Raw genomic sequence first — 19948 nt, forward strand, 5'->3', positions numbered from 1 at the left:
CCCTCATTTATATACAAATAAACTCTTAGTTCATGCAGTGTGAGGCTAAAATGTCTCAATAATCAATGAATTAACTTGAATTATAATCGATGAACTGTCTTACCTCCTGTTCAGAGAGCCCATCAATGATCTCAGAAATCTCATGTTCACTCCTAGCGATGGTGGCTGAAAGGCCAGCTCCCCTCTGCCCAACTCTAAATGTGAGGGGGAGATCACAGATATATTTAAGGGCCTTTTACAAAGAAGACATACCAGTCACATTACTTTCACATTGATTCCTTTTCAGGACGGGACTTTTTCTACCCAACTGGAAGCCAGAGAAGAAACCTCAAGTGCTAGTGAGTAACCCCCTTTGAGCCATGTTCTGGCCATCTACCTGCACAATTAGTAACAACTCAAATGCTGAGATTAAGATTCGAGGGTTCCATGTTCAAGTGCAAATGGCAGAACTATTATTCATGGGAGACTTTCGGTAGACCACAGTTACAGGTGTCATTTCCATTTCAAATAGCAGTCTTCTGTCTGCCTTCCAGAGAACAGAAAAGCAGACTTAGAGAGACACACAGAACATGTTCAAAGGGAGGGAGAAAGACACAGTCACCCTCCCTCACAAAACCTCCACTGTCCCTAGAGGGGACTGACTGCACCGCTCATTTACATGAGGCAGTGAAGAGGGAAGCGCGGGCTCCGCCACTGCACACACGTGGTTCTCTGAAAGCAAGAACCAGTCAGAAACTATGCACCCACATCAAAGCACTTCTGAATTAACAAGCAGTTTAATACTTCTGATTATGCTGGGAGGTTAACGAGGAACTGTGAAATACCCAAGTCTATTCTTATTAACCGTCATTTCCCAATGAATGGGCATTTTCAAGAACTGAAGAATTAATTTGAAAATACTCACTTAAATTTGGATTAAACAGCATGACCAAATATAAAAAGTTAAAACTAAACTCACCAAGACATGAACTTTGCTAGCGGATAATTAAGTTTTATGTTCACAATAAAAGTTCCTCATGAACTGTCTTAATAATTAGATTCCAGAAACGGTAAACGCTGAGAAAGACTGGAAGCAGGACTGAAAGGGACACGGCGAGGCGCGCGGCACCGCCCCGCTTACCGCTGAAACCGCTCCTGCTGCTCCCGCTGCTTGCGGATCTCCGGGAACTGCTTCTCGTAGTACTCCCGTGTCTTGCTCTCTCTGGCTTTCCTCCGCGGGTTATTTTCCATTCTGTCCACTTTCTTCTCCCACGCCTCCATGAGCTGATCGTAACGCTGGCAGATTTTTTGTTCCTATTAAATACCCGTAGCAAATTAATAATTACACTAAACTCCGTGATTCTGACAAACCTAATTTTAAAGTCAATGTTACTTCTTAAGGCTAAGTCAGAAGTACACTCGGGCTATAACTGTGAACAAAAAGCTGTCCTTGATCTGAAAAAGGAGAGAGAAAGGGAACATTTTCTATGCAAGATCAACACAGAACCTATGTCGGCTGCATTTTTAAGTTAACTTTAAGACTATACAAATTACAAACTGCACGATGAGCCGCTGCTGGCAGGTGGCCAGCTACGGTTACTACTTTCCTGATGACAAACTACACCTTCGTTATAACAAAGACGGAAAATTAGAAAGAGAAACATGTAAACAGTTCCTAATCCCAAAGGCAACGATATTAACATTTTGTTGTTACCTTTCCCGTCTGTCAGAGGAAACACGCACACTTAACCCGCTCCTCCACTGCTGGGAGTTTGGGTTACTTGCTTTTTCTTATTATAAAAATGTTATATAATGAACACTTTTGACAGTCCAGAAAAGGCAGGAATTGGTTGTACTTTATGATAAAAAGAAATCCAGTAAACTGCGTGAAATTAAGAATTCATGCTTTTAGAGAAATGAGTAATGTATGACCTCATTTTCTAAACAGAGAAGAAAAGAACGACTCGAACCCTCCACTACAGCCCAAAGTGTGTGAGGGACCCACGGAAACCTGCTCCCACTGCCATCTCAAGGAAGTGGCACCAGAGGACAGCATGGTCCTCCTCACCTCCCTGCCTGTCCTCTGGGCTCTGCACCTTCTCTCCAGCTCTACCGCCACCCCCTCGGTCCAGGCCAACGACATCCCTCATCTGGAGCCAACTCCGGCCTCCTACATGACTCCCTCGCCTCCTGAGCGCTGTGACCAGATGCAAAGTCTTAAAATACAAACCTGAGTGCTTCACCCCCTCAGTTCAAACTTTTAACAGATGCCCTCAGGATCTCACTCAGAGTCCCCGCATGACCCCAGCCTCCCGCAGCGGCCAGCCCAGTGCTCCGTCTGAACCTGCCACACTCCCTCCTCGCCCCAGACCTTCACTTCAGCTGCTCCCTCTGCTCGTTCCGTCTCCACAGCACTGCTTTCTGGGGGCACATCCCCTCACGATTCCAGTCTACATCAGCTGCCCTGTGCCACCGCATGACCACAACACGGTCACCTCCTGCTGCCACAGTGGCCCTGGTGACACCTTGGGCTCCCCAAGGGCTAAAGCCATGTGGCCCTCCTGCTCCCGTTGTAGGATGACACGTGGGACAGAAGATACAGCCAGTAAATGATCATTAAGCCTGTCAGTGAGCAAGTAAGCTTCACACTAAATACCATGCAGTGTGAAGACACGGTCTGCGCTTCAGTGCTGGCCTCTCCAGATCGCAAATTTAGCAATCACCACAATTACAACAAAATTACTGGATAGAGAAAAAAAGCTGGGGGGGGGGGTGGGTATAGCTCAGTGGCAGAGCACCAGGTCCCGGGTTCAATCCCCAGTACCTCCGTTAAAAAAATAAGTACGTAAATCACCCTGTTATCACCTTCCACACACACAAAAAAACCTTAGCTGACTTCTTATTTAATATTTGTATGTTCTTGGCCAAAAAAAAAAAAAAAAAAAAAAGTCAAGGCCAGTAACTTAAAGTATCTGATGTAGAGAAGGAACTAGTGTTCCCAGTGGGGAGGGGGAGGGGGAGGGGGAGGGGCAAGACGGAGGGGGAGGAGTAAGAGGTGCAAACCATCAGGTATAAAATAAGCTGCAAGGGTGGGCTGTACGGCCTGGGGGGTGCGGCCAGTGTTTTACAGTCACTATAAATGGAGTACGGCCTTTAAACATTTGTGAATCGCTATACTGTGTACCTGTAATGTGTCATACTGTACATCAACTATTCAATTTTTAAAATATGATATTGTAGAATAAATACATAAATAAATTTTCAAAAATAAAATTTCTTTAAAAAATTTATCTGAAGCATTAGGCTGGCAAATCAGAATGTTAGAAGTTATGCATCAAATAAAACCTGCTGACCCCTGAGCTCTACAATTCATTAAACTGTCAGGTCCTTTCACGTAAGATACAAAGTTCATTTCTGATGTGAATCAAAGAGCATCACTGTGGGGGGAGGTAGAGCTCAGTGGCAGAGCGCATGCTCAGCATGCACACGGTCCTGGGTTCAATCCCCAGTACCTCCATTAAAATAAACAACAACATCATTTATTCACTAGACAACAATTTAAATAAGTCATTTGTCTAAAATCAGTATGAACATACTATGAGAACAAGAATACCAGCATTATATTTTCTGTAACTTAATTTTCATGAAGATTATAACCACAAAACTTTTGGACTGCAAGCCATATGATAAATATGAGAAACACTGTGAATTTGAAAAAGCTGAACTTTAGGTGACCCAGTTTCTAATAATAAAGAACAGAGATGTCTCACCAGCATGACCATGACTTACCCACATCTGTTTGAGGGCTAAGAGACTAAAGGTAGATCATCCTACTTCTCTTTCATGCTTTTTTAACTACTCACCATTTTCTTTATTTTGGCTGGATGGAAATGTTACACACAGATGACCAAAGAAAGTAACTTGATAATGACAGTACGTGTGAATCACGGTATCAAAACGTTGCTAGCGTGAGATTTATATTCAAGTCACATCTAGAGTCACTTTCTAAGTCAGACCTGCCCTTAAGCACGCTCAGGAGCCGCCCCCACCACCGGGGGAGCGGACGCCTGCAGAAGCCCGGACGGGAAGCGGCACAAAGTTCAGGGAACAAGGATAGGGCCTCACCCTTTGTTTTCTTGCATGATTTCTTCTTTTAAAAAATAAAATGAGTTTTTTCCTCATCACCTGGTTTCTAGAAGAGAAAAATATGGTTGTATGACATTAAGAAAAAGAATAATTTAATAATGCATTCACTTTTTTACTTTCAGAGACACTGAAAAACAAGCAAAGATCACGTAAGATTACATGATGCAATCAAAGCTAATTCTAAGGTTTTCGCCCTGCAAGATAAGACTGCTGCAGTGATTAGAAATGACTAAAATTCCTCCCATTCTACAGCAAGACTTTATAAAATAGTTAATTTTCAATTATGACATTCAGTTATAAGGCAAATATTATTTTCGAGTTCTAACTACACGGCTACTGATTCTTGAGCACCCTGGTGATGTAAGCGTCCCGGCACACTCCTGGAGGAAGGGAGGCAGAAGAGAAGGGAAAACCACTAAAGCCACCTCCCTGCCTCAGTAATGTACCAACTCAGAGAGACGCGACCTCTGCCTTACACAGAAGGTTTCCTTCCATCACAGAAACAACACAGCCCGCACTGAGAAGTGACGGACAGCAATGGGGCAGGACAGGGTGACGTCTCCTGCGTCTAATGTTAACGGTTTCACTTTGTAAACATGAAGCTCTGTAACCCTCAGAAACAAGACATGCAGGTTCACATATAAATACTTAGACCCCAGCTACTTCCAGAAAGGATTTCAAGCTGATTATTCAAATATAAATAAAAAGCCAGGGCAAGTAGCAGTAATTTTTTGCATTATCTGCCACCCAGGACTAACAGTGACACTGGCTCCACTCAATAAGCATGGACAGTCAGGAGCTGGCTATATGGAAAAGCAGCCGAGAGATGAAGAGAATTATTAAAAGGCACATTTGCTATTTCATACAAAGCAAATGACGGCGATGGGAGAAGAGCTACTGAACAACTCGGGGATGCATGCAGCTGAGGACATGGTCTCCACAAGGCGGCGGACAGCGGAAGAGGCACAACCATACACTCCGTGTGCACGCACTGTCAGCACACGCTACTCAAAGGCAGGTGACAGTCAGGAAGTATAATTTAACATGTTTCCTAAGGATTTAAATGAAGAACCCCATCTCAGGAGTGCAGTAGGCAATGCAGCCAACATGAAATAAATCAGACAGGGCTGCTCTGCAGCTCATATGGGGGAAAGGGCAGAACACAAACGTTAACAGAAGCTTTGTGAAAAAAAATAATTAAAAGTAGCCAACTAGATTTTACCTGCTATTCTCTTTAAAAAATAAAAATGTTAGAACAGCTAAGCAGTTCCAAAACAAGGCCTATTTTATACGAGTTCTGCCTAACCCACTTCTGAGGGTTGTCAAGACCACAGCAGCACCTCTCAGAAAACTCTAAGTATATGACTTTTGCTACGAACCTCTTACTCAACAAGAGATAAATTATTCAAATTTCAATGTTTTTCATGCATACTACCATGCAAATTATATTTGCCACCAGTTCTGCAAAGTAGTCAACTACTGCACATACTCAGGAAGAAATTCAAAAAAAAAGAAAAAAAAAAAAAAAGAAAAAAATATATAAATAAATAGCAACGTGCTCATCAGTAACTGTACTCATAAATAATTATAATGTTCTGGTTATACTTAATAAAACATATAAAGTAGAAATATCACATTTTTGTTACAAAGAATAGTTCATCTAAAATTCTCTTAAAATATGATAATTAAAAAAAAAATACCTATCTAGCTTCCTCTCTTACTTCAATCAGATCAAGAAATTAGGTTTTCTTTTCACTTATTTTCTTATTCCAAAATGTGCATCCAGAGAGGCCTGGTGTCTGGGATGAGCAAGGCTAAGCCAGCTACACCTGGAGCGGCCCCTCACCCACGTGAGGGGCTGAGCGCTCCCGAGGCACCAGGACGTGGAACGGCAGCAGGGTCTACAAATACCGTCATTAGCAAGAGGCATGGAAGGGGTTTCCCTAGAATAGGGTTTGGATAATGATAAAGTGATCCGTGGCACTTCTACTTTGCAATGGCAGATGTGGCTTGGTGGGGACGGTGTCATCACTAGTCTTAAATGAAAAAGCTTCATTATCTTACTTCATCATGCGCCTTGCAGGTACTCCACTGAAAAAAAGACAAAACAGGAGGCAAAAAATTCAAGCCTCAAGGTAAGCCATTTCAATGTTAAGTATCACCTTTTTTTTTTTTTACTAGCAGATGATAAAACCAGCTAGTTTTATGCAATAATTTATTTCATTTTTTGGCCTCGGAAACTCAAAGCTGTTACCCCAACCCCCAAGAAGCCAGAGGAAGATAACATACAGTAAAATGACAGCAAATTACACGAATCTAAAACACACCTACGCTATATTATAATACTACGTCAGCAGGTAACGTAAAAATGGTCTCTCTACAGAATATATGGTCTTTAACTGAAGAACTCCAAAGATGACAAATACTTACGCCTTGATGTTCTCATGGTACACCTTGGTGTCTGATGGCTGGTTATAGAGTGGCTGTAAAAGAAATCAAACATTTATGTGTAACATGCTGCACACATGGAGACGGAAACAAGCGGTCTCTGCTCTAACGGCAGCCTAGGCAAGGGACTAACGGGTCTTCACAACAGACTCCAGGCGTCTGGGTTCCCCGAATAACTCTGCTCACCCCGTCTCCTGACACTGTGTAAGGAAGTTCGCAGATTCACTGTCCCCCAAAATAAGTATGTTCATTCATGGATTTTTTACATTTCAAAGGCAAAGGGGGATCAAACACCGTTACTGTCCTAACAGTCTGATTCAAAGAACTTTCTGTTCTGTGCCCACCTCTTCCTCCTCCCACCCCGGTGATTAAAGGCTGCTCAGGTGACATACCACCAGGTATTATAACCGTGCGCGTTGTTTTAAACTTCACCACAGAGGTCCTGCCCAGCTACCTCTCTCTCGTCCAAAAGTCAACAGGCTGTATTCCCACTTATCCCAGGAGAAACTGCTACAAACGAAGCACCAGAAATGAAAAAGGTGTTCCTTACTTACCAGTTCAACTTTTGGGCCAAGACCTTCAAATATTTTATGAGCCTCTTCTGCTTTTTTCTACAGACAAAAACATTATTATATTGTATAATTAAAAATTACGTTACCTAAATGAAAAATCATTACCAATTTAATAATATTTACCTAAAGACTAACATTTAGTTAAACTTATCCTTATTTCCAAATCTTCTTTCATACAGTAGGCCAGTCGCTCCCTCCTGGCCTAGGGGTTAGGATTCGGTGCTCTCACATAGCAGGCTAAAATACTCTGACTTTATCTTCAAAACTCTCTCACCAAATTCAGTCAAAGCTTGACATTTCTATTGAAAGCAACACCTAAAGAACTGGTAAGTTCTTAAAAGCAAACATATTAAGATTCCAGGGAGAGGAAGCAGCAATTCAGTATTAGAAATGAACCCCTCCAACATTCTCAATGAAATTTCAAGTTTTCTTTAATGAAAACTTAAAAATATGAAATGCCATAAAGCTGCCAGCACACACTGTGGTAAGCCAAACTGACCCCTTTGAAGAGAAGCTTGCAATAAGCGTATTTTCTGATTATAACAAAACCTTAGTAATCACACAGGGGAAACAACTAGTCTGAATTACTCAAAGTGCTCAGTAGTAAGTAAATGCCGAATTATGTATTTTACGTCCCTTTTTCAAAAAGGAAAATAATCTAGACCAAAGTGCTATCTGACAGAAATCTCGCTCTGACAGACAAATGAAAGTTTAACAAAACTCGACAGTAAAGATGTTCAAGCTGGACTGCGCGCCCAGCGACGTGTCGGTGGATCTCAAATCCCCCGTGCTCCCAGCACATGCCCGTTGTGACCAGGGCTCCCTGCCCGCTGCAGAGACTCCCACATCCGGGCACCTGCGGCTGGGAGACTCTCCCGGGCTTCGGACGTGACACACAAGTGAGAATGGAATCGGTGAGTATCCCCCAAGTGTAAAGAAAGATGTTCCCTTAGAATAAACACTTTATCAATCACAACTGGTCAAATATTTACGTAGTATATGTTATGTGGAAAGCACTATGTTCAACTAGCATAAGAAGCTCAAAGAAGTGTAATGCGTGTTCCAAACTTCGGGAAACTTAAAATGTTATTAAGATGAGAAATAAACATTTTAAAAATTTCAAATACAAAACTATAAAAACCCACTGAATTTGCATAGTGAATTTTATTTCTATGGTTTTAAGGCAGACTTGTCAATCCTGGTACTACTAACATCTTGGGCCAGTCATTTCTTTGATATGGGGGCTGTTCTGTGCACTGCAGGCAGGTCAGAATTCCTGGCCTCTCAGCCCACTGGATGCCAGCAGCACCCACTCCTCCCCCAAATTACAACAATCAAAACTTCAGCTGAGATCAACTGTTCTAATCTCAAGAAGCCAACATGTAATTATCAGAAAATTCAAATATATTAGCTTTAAGGCATATATTAAATAACACAAATAACATAATCACAGATGATAAATTTGGAAAAAACTAACTCCTGCAACTAATTCCCTGTAGACGACCTACACTCACCAGTGTTTGAACGTGCTTTCGAGCCACTCCACGTTATACAGGGAGGGCCTACACCAAGGACAGGCAGGCTAAATGGAACTGTACACAAATAACACTGAGACAAGGGGGGAAATTATATCACTGCAAGTATTTGCTAGTATCCTATTATGTAAAGGCACTTACCTTTTCAGGGATAATTTTAAAGGCTGGTATTTAAGGTGTCTGCAGATCCCAAGATTTAAGTTTTGCAAAGTTTTATTAAATATCTGACTTCACACTGGGTTAACTGCTAAGAGCGGATTAACCTATCAATTGTTTGGCAGAGAAAAATTTAATTTAAAATCTTTACACCTACATATTATAATTTGTATCCTAAGCCTGTAAGTAGAAGCAATTAATGCCTCACACATATGCTGATATGTTCCCTGGGCCAGGCACTGGACAGACACCGAGGAAACCACGAGTAAGACATCCCTCCGGGGGAACGAGAAGACGACCCTGGAGCTGCGCCCTGGAGCAGAGCTCTCAGCAGACCAGACAGGCCAGACCCCGGGGCTGCCCGAAGGCAGGGGCCTCACAGGCCAAAGCCCCGCCTTCCAGGGAACGGCCCACTCTGGCCCACCCTGCTCTGGGAGGGCATCACCGCGAAAGGGGAACAGGGCAGGGGCTAGGCAGGCAGACGTGTCAATGCTGATAAAGAAGGCCAGGCTATTCTGTAAAAGTGGGAACTCCTCAAAAGGTTCCATCTGGAGAATCATGTAAGGGGACCCAAATACGAAGGACAGGTTAGAGAGAAAAAAGACTGAAGGAAGGAAAACTCAGTATCTACACGAGTGGTGAGGGCTCAAATTAAGCTACTGCCAAAGGAGGAGGCGAGACAGTCTCTCTCCCAACCTAACCTTTCCACATAATATACACTAAATAAACACTGGACGAAGCAGTCAGGAGAGAAACACTTAGGAGGCAGCTCTCACGCTCGGCACTGACTAACCCTACAGAGGGGCGGAGAGGGATGCAGTCTCCAGGACAGCGGCCTGGGTGCCCAGATGGTTCCAGCACTAGGTACACTCTCCCCTATCACCTTCATTCCTTCTCCTGGTGCCACGTTAACTTACAAATCATTCAACCAAAATATAAACGAGGTATTTTTGAAAACTACACTCCACACTCCCGCTTTTCTATATGTATTATAATTCTGAAATTAGGGCACTTACAAATACTTTTGGAACCTACAGCCGGGAAGGGTGAGAGCAAACTGAACTGCTAAAGACAGTCCCGGAGAAGAGTCTGTTTAGAGACTAAAATGTATCTTAGCCGCAAGCTTGAATATGAAGCAAGGCAATTTTTCTCTCAGGAAGCCGACTTTAAAATTCACAGTCACATTTGGGTAGTTTTCTTCCTCCCACTAACTTTCTAAATAAAAGAAGGATGCCTCATACAAGACAAGGGCCCCCACCTCTTAAGCCACAGGGGGCTCCATCCCCAACCAGCACGGCTGCAGGGGGCAAGAGGGAGGTGTGCTCTCACCACCCACCTCTTTGCCTCTGGCGTCAAAGCAGGCAAAGCCATCCGTGAAAAGAGCCGAAGAGGCAGGGAAGGCCCGGCAAGGCAGCCTGGGGAGGAGGGAGGGCGTGGAAGGGGCGGTGAGGAAGCCCCTCTGGGGGCCTCTGCTACCATCTACCACCTACATGACCCCGTGCACGGAAAGAAAGTATCTTTAAGAGATGACTGCTGGTTACTGAGCTGAAGATAACCCTCCCTGTAAGTCTAACATCAAGGCAGACCTCAAGCTTGGTTCCCCCGTTCTTCACAAAACGTGGCGCACACTGAGCATGTAAACACTAAAACGGAAAGAAGAGGGCAGAAAGGGGTTCTCGGCTTTGCTGATGGGCATGAGGAAACACGCACCACACCAACTAATGAAAATATATATATATACACATATACAAATTAAACACAGCTGAACTTTCTACCATATCTTGCTCAACAGTTTTCAGTCCTCACATCCTAGTCAGGCAACCGGAGAACTCACTGGTACTGGAACACTTTATTAGGCTTGTAAGAAAAGGCTTAGTAAGAAATTCAATCAATTAATAAATATCATTAAATTCAATTTATTTGAAAGTACATCATATTAAGAAAGAAGTCAGTATTTTATTTTATAAGCTCCATTTCCATTGTTCTCAGCTCTAACCCCTGTTTACTTTACCCCTGAGGCCACCAACTGGCCTGCAGCTCACCAGCCCACAGGAGTGTTTGGTTCCTCTCCAGTGTATTTTTTGAAAGCAGATTTCATATGAACTCCATGCTCCTGGCTTCTCTCACAAAAGGGAGCACCTGCTGACCCTGGGTCACGTCCCTGCAGGGCCCCACGTCACCGCCCTCCAGGCGCACCCTGAGGCGGCCCTCTCCACTCCACCCTCATCGGACTCCTGTGCACGCAGACTGTTCTGTCGAGTCAACAGACTGCGGTGATTTTGAACGCAGCCGAGAAACTGTTAGTTGCCCACATTCCCGCCTCCCCAAGACACTTGCCATCATCCTAAGTATCACGTATCTGATGACTTCGTTATCTGCCTGTACACACATACATGTGTATCTAAGTCCAAGATTACGCCTATAAATGCTTATTTAATGACTATCTCACAGCTGCTTTTCTTAAGGCCAGATTCCTTTAGGATCTGTGCTCACAGAGTCACAGGCTGCCGGTGTCAGAGGCACAGGTGCTGGTGACCCACTCACCACGAGGCACAAGAATGGGAACAGCAGTCACCAGCCCCTACCGTACGATCAGCTTTGGTGAACAAGTCTGCTCTCCTCCACAGCACTCACAGCACTCAATCCCTTCTTGAACGGGGGGCTTCTGGAAGCCCACTGCTAAGCAGCTCTGTTGGAAAGTGTTTTTCATATTAAGGTGGAATCAGTTTCCCTTTAACTGCTAGTTCCTAGGCTGGATTCTGGCCAAAACCATCCTCGACATCACAGAATTACTCATAGAATCGAGGCCCAGTTTTCCTAAACCTGTGGACACTTTCAATTATGAGTATGAAAGAAGAAATTGTGTGAGCAAACCTAAAAAAAGCAAAGTCTACCTAAAGGTCAACGGTCTCGCACCTTAGAACTAAGATTCAAACCACAGCCCAGCCGTCAGTCCTGAAGCTGGTGAAACAAGCCATTTCCACATCCAGTGACCTGTCTCTACCAGGACAGTAAGAGTGTTTAGCATGAAACGGCCCTACTAAAGTATTCATGTGCCGCACACGTGCTTGCTAGCATCTATGTAAGAGGAAACTCAGCTGACAAAACCACACTGTGGCTCATAACGCCTGTACAATGCAACACGTGAACGAAACACAGAATTTAAGGCACGACTGTCACCTTTTCCTCAATCCACAGAGACACCACGCTTCAGTCAGTCTAAGTTTAAGAACATGAGGAAATTACAACAGAAACCAGGCTCTAACACAGTTAACACGACCCCAGAGCACACAGATAGGACTGAGGCACAGACGAGTGGCTGCAAAGGCCTGCGCCGTCAAGGAAGGCGTGGACTTACCCGGTTCTCATCGTAAATAATCTGGACAATGCTTCGGTGTTTCTGCTCCACGGGAGGCGGGGACACGGGCTTCTCGGGCTCTGGAGGTTTAGCGGCTTCTTCTTCAAGCTGTTGCTAAGAGATCCAGAAAGGAGGAGTCAGGCGTCTGCTGCTGTCACCCCCACCAGGAATTAACCACCAGAGATAACACACGCCTCTGAGCAAAGCTGCACTGGTTCTACAGGGTCATCACTTAATCTACCAGAATCTAATGGGCAAGGGTGCTAAGGAACCCAATCAGATTGATTCTGACTAATAACTAGACAACATAAGTCATCCTTTGATAAATCCTTGTGTATTTTAACTCCAATCAATTTAAAGCAAAAAAAAATAAGAAAAACTAAACATATGATGTACAGCATGTATCTCTATCGCAAGGCCGTCCCGTGGCACTGGGAAAACACCTTTGTGTGTTACAGATGGACAACATGTGTTAGTGTCTGGTGGGGAGACTCTGGGGGTACGTTACTCCCTAACTCAGCACAGCTCCGAGCTCCACCCCAGGCCCCCACCAAACCCTGGATTTTATAGCCAAGAGGCACTGGCAAAGCCCAGAGAATGTGGGCCACTGGTGTGGGCAGTCACAAAGCAGAAAGCCATCTGATCACTGTGCCTGGGTTTTTAGCCTTAGGGTCGTGCTTCGCAAGCGGTGGGATCCGGGGAGCCTTTCTAGCCCTTACCCCAGCCTCGAGCAAGGATATAAACCCCTCCTATATCAAGCAGGGATATTAGTCCCCCACCACACAGCCTTCTGAGAAGATTAAGTGACCCAGCAGCGTCAGGCACGTTGCCACCACGGGCACTCAGTACACACCACCTGCAGTTACTACTGAAGCAAGCAGGGACTTCGCTTAGTTCAGTGTTCTTCCAGCCACTAACCAGTGCTTGATACTGAGTAACGCTCAACAGACAGCTGCATGGACACAGTGTAAATTCACTGCCTAAGATGGTAAGAAAGACATTATCAGGTAAAGATGGAAGTCCACCAAAGGCCTGGTGGAAAAAATTATCTGTAGTCCCAAGTAAGACAGTCCAGGCTCCTAGTCACGTAAGTCAGACCACACCCAGGTGAAAGGATCAAAATCCTCCAAGAAAGCAGCTCCGAGGACCACGTCCACTCGGAACAGGAAGGGCTCCTGCAGCCTGCTACCCATACAAGCCACGGACAGACGCTCGAGCTGTGAGGTCATCTTTATGCGAATGAGCTCTTCGACCGTGCCCCTCTGTCCCCGGCTCAGACAGCCTTCCTTTAGAATCCCTGTCACGCAGGCGCAGAGAAAGAAATGAGTAAGCTTCAGGAAATCATGTTGCGTTCTCAGCAGGTAAGTAGCCCTGGGACAAAACCACTGTAACAGAAAGGCTAAGACCGAAAAACAACAAATACAAACTTCCTTCACCTATTTGTTTGTTCTACTAGCTTCACAATAATTTTGGCAAACTTTAAAAGTAAATTTAGCTGGAATTTATACTGAAATTGTATAAAACATATGAATTAACATAAGATGAGTGCACATGACTAATACTGTGTTTCTGCTCAGCTATACTTCTTTACTTACTCAAGCTGTCTTTACATTCCCCAGTAAAATTTACAGCTTCTGTATACCTCATAATGTCCACACAATATATTTCATTATTTTTAATTATTTTAATGGGTTAAAATTACTATGCGCCACATATTATATAAGATATTCATTATCTCAACTTACACAACAACCCCGTGATCCACCTGGTGTCACCAGTAGTGCTGTTACTGTTGTATCCATGAGGACACGAAAGAAAAGCAAAAGACCAACTCAGAATCAGACCCACTAAGGCTTAGAAGAACTGTCGGGCATGTTACTATAAATCTAACGTGACTCAATAAATAACAGAGGGCTCACCATATTTTTTTAAAAAGGTGAGAGGGGAATATTTTCAAATGACAAAACAGATTTTAAAATGAGCCAAACAGAAATTCCAGCAATAAAAACATAATTATCGAATTTAAAATATATTTGACAGCAGATTTGACAGAAATGAAGAAACTGCCCACAATGGAGCCCAAAGAAGCAAAAACAAAAAAAGGAAAAGGAAAAGGAAAAGAAAAGCAATTGAGAGACAGAGAAAACAAGAAAGATAAAACATACCCAACAGGAATTTCAGAAGGGGATAACAGAGAAACTGTTGGAAAGGGTTTTGTAAAAAAAAAAAAAAAAAAGATAATAGCTTAGAATTTTCCAGAACTGATGAAAAACTCTAAGACATTCAGGAAGCCCAATGAACCTCCACCTGGACAGACATAAAACCAGCAAGCAAAACAAACCCCAGCCCTGAACACATCACAGTCAAAACAGCAGCACCCTGAGGGAGACACTGAGAACAGTCCAAGAGAAAACGCAGACCCTCCAAGAAAGAACACAAATGACCTAAGGGCCGCGGCGTCAGCCAGCAGACAGCACGCTGGGAATACTGAGAAAATCACCCCATTCCAAACAAGAACACCGTTCAGTAACTGGCATAAATAAAAGATGACATTTAAAAAACAAACATAAAACCCATCTAACAGAGCCTCACTGAAGGGAGTTCTAAAGGATGGTCTCCAGGAAGAGGCACGTTCCCCCAGATGGAAGAAGATCTGTGCTGCAGCAGGAGTGGTGGCAAATCTGATGACACAGATGGGGGTAAACCTAAGTGAAGCCTGACCATAGAAAATAGTGTCTTTGGCAGTTGAAACACACACACACACACACACACACACACACACACACACACACACAAGAAAGAAAGAACCAAAATACAAGACAACAACAGCATTAAAGTTGGAGGGAAAGAGAAAGAAATCAAGGAGTTCGATGCCTTCACGCTACTGAAGAAGACGGTTAAGATACTAATTAGTTATAGGCTTCAAGTTAAACAGGCTGTTAAAATTTCTGGGGAATCACTATAAACAAAGAAATACTGTATAAAATCCGAACTAGTGGGGTAGGAGATGACAAATAATCAATCCAAAATAAGGATTGGGAAAAACAAACAAGAATATCAAAATCAGCAAAAAAAAGACAGGACAAATAGAAAGTATAAAATAAAACCGTTTAAAATTAAAATAACTGAGCTATTTCCAACCATCATCATCAGATGAAAAGACTAAATTATCCTGTGGAAAGATAGTTTGTCAGACTGGATAAAAACAAAACCCGGCTGTACCACTTTGTAAGAGATACACCTTAAATATACACACAGAAGGTAAAGGCAAGGAAAGAAGGTAAACTAACCAACAGCAATTAGAAGGCCGCTGGCCTCACTGCATCAGTGCCGGGCAAAGCGGACTTCCCGCTAAGCCAGGTGCTGCTGAGGACGTGGAGAAAAGGGACACCTGGGCACTGTGGGTGGGACACAAACTGGTGCAGCCACTGTGGGGACAGTATGGAGGGTCCTCAGAAAATTAGAAACAGAACTCTCATATGATCCAACAATTCCACTTCTGAATATTTCTCGGAAGAAAACAAAAACACAAACTCAGAAAGATATATGCACCCCCATGCTCACTGCATCTTTTTTGGGGAGGAGGGGTCATCATTAAAATGGGACCCAAATGGGAAATGCAAGGGAGGGTAACAGGGTTTGGGGGTGCTGGGACTCGGAGCCCCAGGCTCGCTCCACAACCTGACTTCCTCCCAGCCATCAGGAGCAATCCGAGGACTCTACAAGAGCTGAAGCAGCACCAGTCGGGACGAGAAATAGGTTAGTAACTGGGAGGCTGCCGTCCACACTGTCAGAACCTAGCTCAGAGCCGTCACGTACAGGATCCACCACAGTTCCAGACTTCTATCTAAGTGCAGGACTTCTTGAAGACGTTCTACACAGCAGGCTTCCCAGGGGAGCGAATTCACTGGCAGATCGGGTAGCTCACTCCAAGCAAGCATAGTTCTAGGCAGATGAAGTTTCAAGACAATTTAGCCCCAGCTCTTCCTTGCAAACGTATCACCACTCCTGAGTCTATTCTATGGAGAAACCTCATATCTGTCACCAGATAAATTTCTTCAAGAGCTGGGTTGAAGGCAGAAATCGGGGAATCCTAGCAAGCATCTGAATTTAGCCTTGGGCCCATTTTCCTGGGGCGTATTCTGTGTTCGGATTCCCTTTTACGGCAGAAGAAATGGAGAGAAGCACCATAAAATCAGGGGCCCACACTTCTGCATTCACATGAACCCACTGGTCATGGAGAGTCAGAGGTGGAGGGTGGCCACAGCTCACCCTGGGGACACAGGCAGTGGCTGCAGTCACTCTGGGGAGCTCTCTCCACCACGTGTACACTGGCGCTGGGCAGGCTCCACGCAGCATTATTTACAGTAACCAAGACATGGACATTAACTAAGTGCCATCAACAAACAAATGGCCGGAGAAAATGTAGCACATACACACAACGGAATGGTATTCAGCCATGAGAAAGAATGAGATCTTGTCATTTCCAACTACATGGACGCACCCTGAGGGCATTATTTCAAGTGAAATCAAGCAGACAGAGAGAAGAGAGAGAAAGGGAGGCAGGCAGGCAGGCAGGCACACAGCTCACAGAGACAGAGCACAGACTCGTGGTCGCAGGGCAGGGGCGGGGTAGACGGAGTCAAAAGGTACAGACTCCCAGTTATAAAATAAACAAGTCCTGGCAGCATGGTGACAGTAATTAAAAACACTGTTCTGCGTATCTGAAAACTGCTAAGAGTAGGTCTTAAAAGTTCTCATCACCAGAAAAATAAACCCTGTGACTATGTGTGGCGATTAGCGTTAACTAGCTTCTCTGTGGTGGTCATTCTGCAATATATACAAATGTCAAATCAATTATGCTTTGCACTTGAAGCCAATGAAATGTTTTATGTCAACTATATATATATTTTTAATTGAGAACTACTAAGAAAAAGAAACAAATCCAAAATCATAGCAGTAATTGTTAAGTTACTGGCAAAAATGAGAGAAGACATGCATGATTTTTTTGAAGTAAAGAATATATATACTCTTCTTCTCAAGTGTGACTGGAGTGTTTTACGAAAATTGACCCCGTCATCTAGGCCAAAACTCAAGAACCAGCTATTTCAAAAGAATGGGTATTAGAGCCCATACTCTCTGGCCACAATAAATTTAGAAATCAAATAAGCAAAAATAGTCAAAAAAAAATTATATACCCAGAAATTAAAAAAAAAAAAAACATTTCTACTAACACAGGAGTCGAGAAAGAAACCAGAATGGAGAGTAAAACATCTTACAAACTCAACTTGCTGAATGAACTTAAAGTAGTGCACAGAGAGAAAGAGAAGCCAAAATATTAATGTTAAACAAGTTATAAAAGAGCAGAACAAAACCAAAGAGACGAAACGAGCAGAAACTTGTGATACAGAAGAAACAATTAGTCCCCAAAATAAGGGGGGAAACTATTTCCAGAAGAAATAGAATTTTTTAAAGTAGAGTCACTCATTTTAAAAATGCTCACTCACAAAAAATACCCAATAGGCCCAGCTTGATTTTACCAAATAATTACAATCTTAAACCATCTCAGAGTTTAGAAATGTTGTAACATTATTAGCATGATCTGTGACCAAACCATAGAACAGTGTAAGAAAAGAAACTACAGGCTGATCTGTCTCACAAATAAGACACAAAAATCCCAAAATAAATATCGTTAAAGCAAGTCTAGAGACGGAGAAGATGGCAGAGTAGAAGGACGCTCGCAGGTCACCCTCTCACACAAATACACCAAGACCCACATCTACAGACCCACTCAGCCAACCAGAGCACTTGTGGAACTCCGACAGAACATCGCCCTCTTCAAAAGATAAAGACGCCAAAAATCTGGTAGGAGAAAAGGAAAAAAGAAAGAACAAAAGGCAAAGCAGCGCAGGACGGGTCCCGCGGGGAGGGAGCGGCAAAGGAGGACTGGCGCTCGCTCGCTGGGTCTCCCCTCTCCAACTGAGAGGCCAGAGGGATGGAGGGGGAGCCTCCGAGGCTCGGATCTGTACAGAGCAGCCGTTGACTTAACAGAACTAAGTTAAAGGGGCACAGAGGGTCCCCCCGACACCCAGCCTGAGACGCGGCCGGCAGTGGCGGGCAGGGCCAGGCTGCCCAAGCCGCGCGGAGGACGGAAGTGGCTGCACGGAGGCAGCCCCGGGGGAACGCAAGGGGCTGCGCGCCGTGGCTGTGGGTGCACAGGGCAGAACAACCTGGGCCCTCCATAAAACAGCAAAGTTGATGTGCTCTCGGGGGAAGGGTGCACACCCCCATCTCTGAAAACCCACGGAAAGTTTTTGGGGAAGAGAGGCAGGGCTCAGGCACAGCCGCCATATCCTCCGCGCTGAGCACTCAGGCGGGGGCGGGGGCGAAACCTGCATCCGCACCAAAGGGCTTAGCAGCCTCAAAGGCCAGACTGAGACTGGCCTGCAGCCCGGGGCAGACAGGATCCTTCCATCCTGGTCCCTCAGAGAACTTGCTCCACAAAGACAAACAAGGAGCTGGGTTTTGGCTCGGAGCAGGGACAGGGCTGTCCCTCGGTCTTCCCCGAGCCCACCCGCGGAGGGCCGACCAGGGCGGAGCGCCGACCAGGGCGGAGCGCGCAGCCGCACAGAGCAGCGGAGCTACCGGCGGGGCAGGTAGAGGGAGAGCGGCCCCCCCCCACCCCCGCCTTTCGGGCAGGAACACAGCCCCTGACCGAGGTGCTGGGAGGGGGCACGACCCGCCCTCCTACCCGGCCAGTCTGCAACATCTGACTGCGGCATCCGGAGGGGCAGCGACCCGCCCGCCCACAGCAGAGGAGAGCTGCACCTGACCCAGTGTTAGGAGGAGGCGCGATCTGCTTGCCGACAGGTGCTGGGAGCAGCACAGAAGAGGGCGCCAACGGAGGGCCTCTGAAAACAGCAAGCTGAGCTTCCAAAACAGGACGAAGACAGAAAGACTTCACATTAAAAGCACACAGACTCCAGGAGAACACCGACAACCCACCCCCCCTTTTTTTTAAATCTGTTTTTACCTGTTCTATTTTCTATTACTCTCTTAATTTTTACTTCTTAATTCATTTCTATTTCTCTTGGGTTTTGATGTCCTGCTATTGATTAGACACAGGTTTCAAATACATCTATTCATCTCCCCCCCCTTTTTTTGTAAAGGTTTTAAAAGGACGTCTCAACCCGATTAATACTCTGCTTCAACTCACTCTTCTATTATTCATTATACACTGTTTTCAAACCCTCTTTCTCCCTTCTTTTAAAATTCTTTCTCTCTCTCTCTTATTTTTTTTTCTTTTTTTCCTAAGTTCTATTCCTAAATAGGCATCAGATAGATAAAATCCTTAAGGACCAAAATAGACAACTGATACTCCATAAACCACAGTGCCAAAGAGGTATGATCAAGATGAAGAAGCAGAAAAACCTTTCCCAATTAAAAGAACAAGAGAAATCCCCTGAAAGAAAGATCAACGAAACAGACATCGATAGCCTACTAGATCAAGATTTCAAAAAAGGAGTGATCGAATTGCTGAAGGAATTAAAAGAGATAGTGTTTAGAGATATAAAATATGTCAAAAATGAAACTGAAGCTATAAAGAAGAGCCAAGTAGAATGGGTAAACTCATTGACAGAGATGAGGAATGATCTAATAGCTGTGCAAAGCCGACTAGATAATGCAGAGGAACGAATTAGTGATCTAGAAGACAGGGCAATAGAAAGCACCCATTCAGAAGAACTACAAGAGAA

General features: G+C 44.4%; 1 protein-coding gene across 22 annotated transcripts in view; it reads right to left on the minus strand.

The window, feature by feature from the left end:
- Positions 1-19948, minus strand: part of NCOR1 (nuclear receptor corepressor 1) — a 163792-nt gene that overhangs the window by 68427 nt on the left and 75417 nt on the right. For 13 of the 22 annotated variants that reach the window (XM_074342073.1, XM_074342074.1, XM_074342079.1 and 10 more), the window contains 7 exons: positions 12195-12308; positions 7128-7184; positions 6556-6608; positions 6190-6216; positions 4105-4171; positions 1121-1293; positions 104-194 (listed from right to left, as the gene is read on the minus strand). In XM_074342073.1, coding sequence (XP_074198174.1) covers positions 104-194; positions 1121-1293; positions 4105-4171; positions 6190-6216; positions 6556-6608; positions 7128-7184; positions 12195-12308 — 582 coding nt within the window. Of the gene's footprint in view, positions 1-103; positions 195-1120; positions 1294-4104; positions 4172-6189; positions 6217-6555; positions 6609-7127; positions 7185-10878; positions 10956-12194; positions 12309-19948 lie in introns of those variants that run through there. The other 9 variants (XM_074342078.1, XM_074342077.1, XM_074342090.1 and 6 more) reach the window with 2 other exon arrangements.

This window comes from Camelus bactrianus, chromosome 16 (assembly GCF_048773025.1).
Source record: "Camelus bactrianus isolate YW-2024 breed Bactrian camel chromosome 16, ASM4877302v1, whole genome shotgun sequence".
Lineage (NCBI taxonomy): Eukaryota > Metazoa > Chordata > Mammalia > Artiodactyla > Camelidae > Camelus > Camelus bactrianus.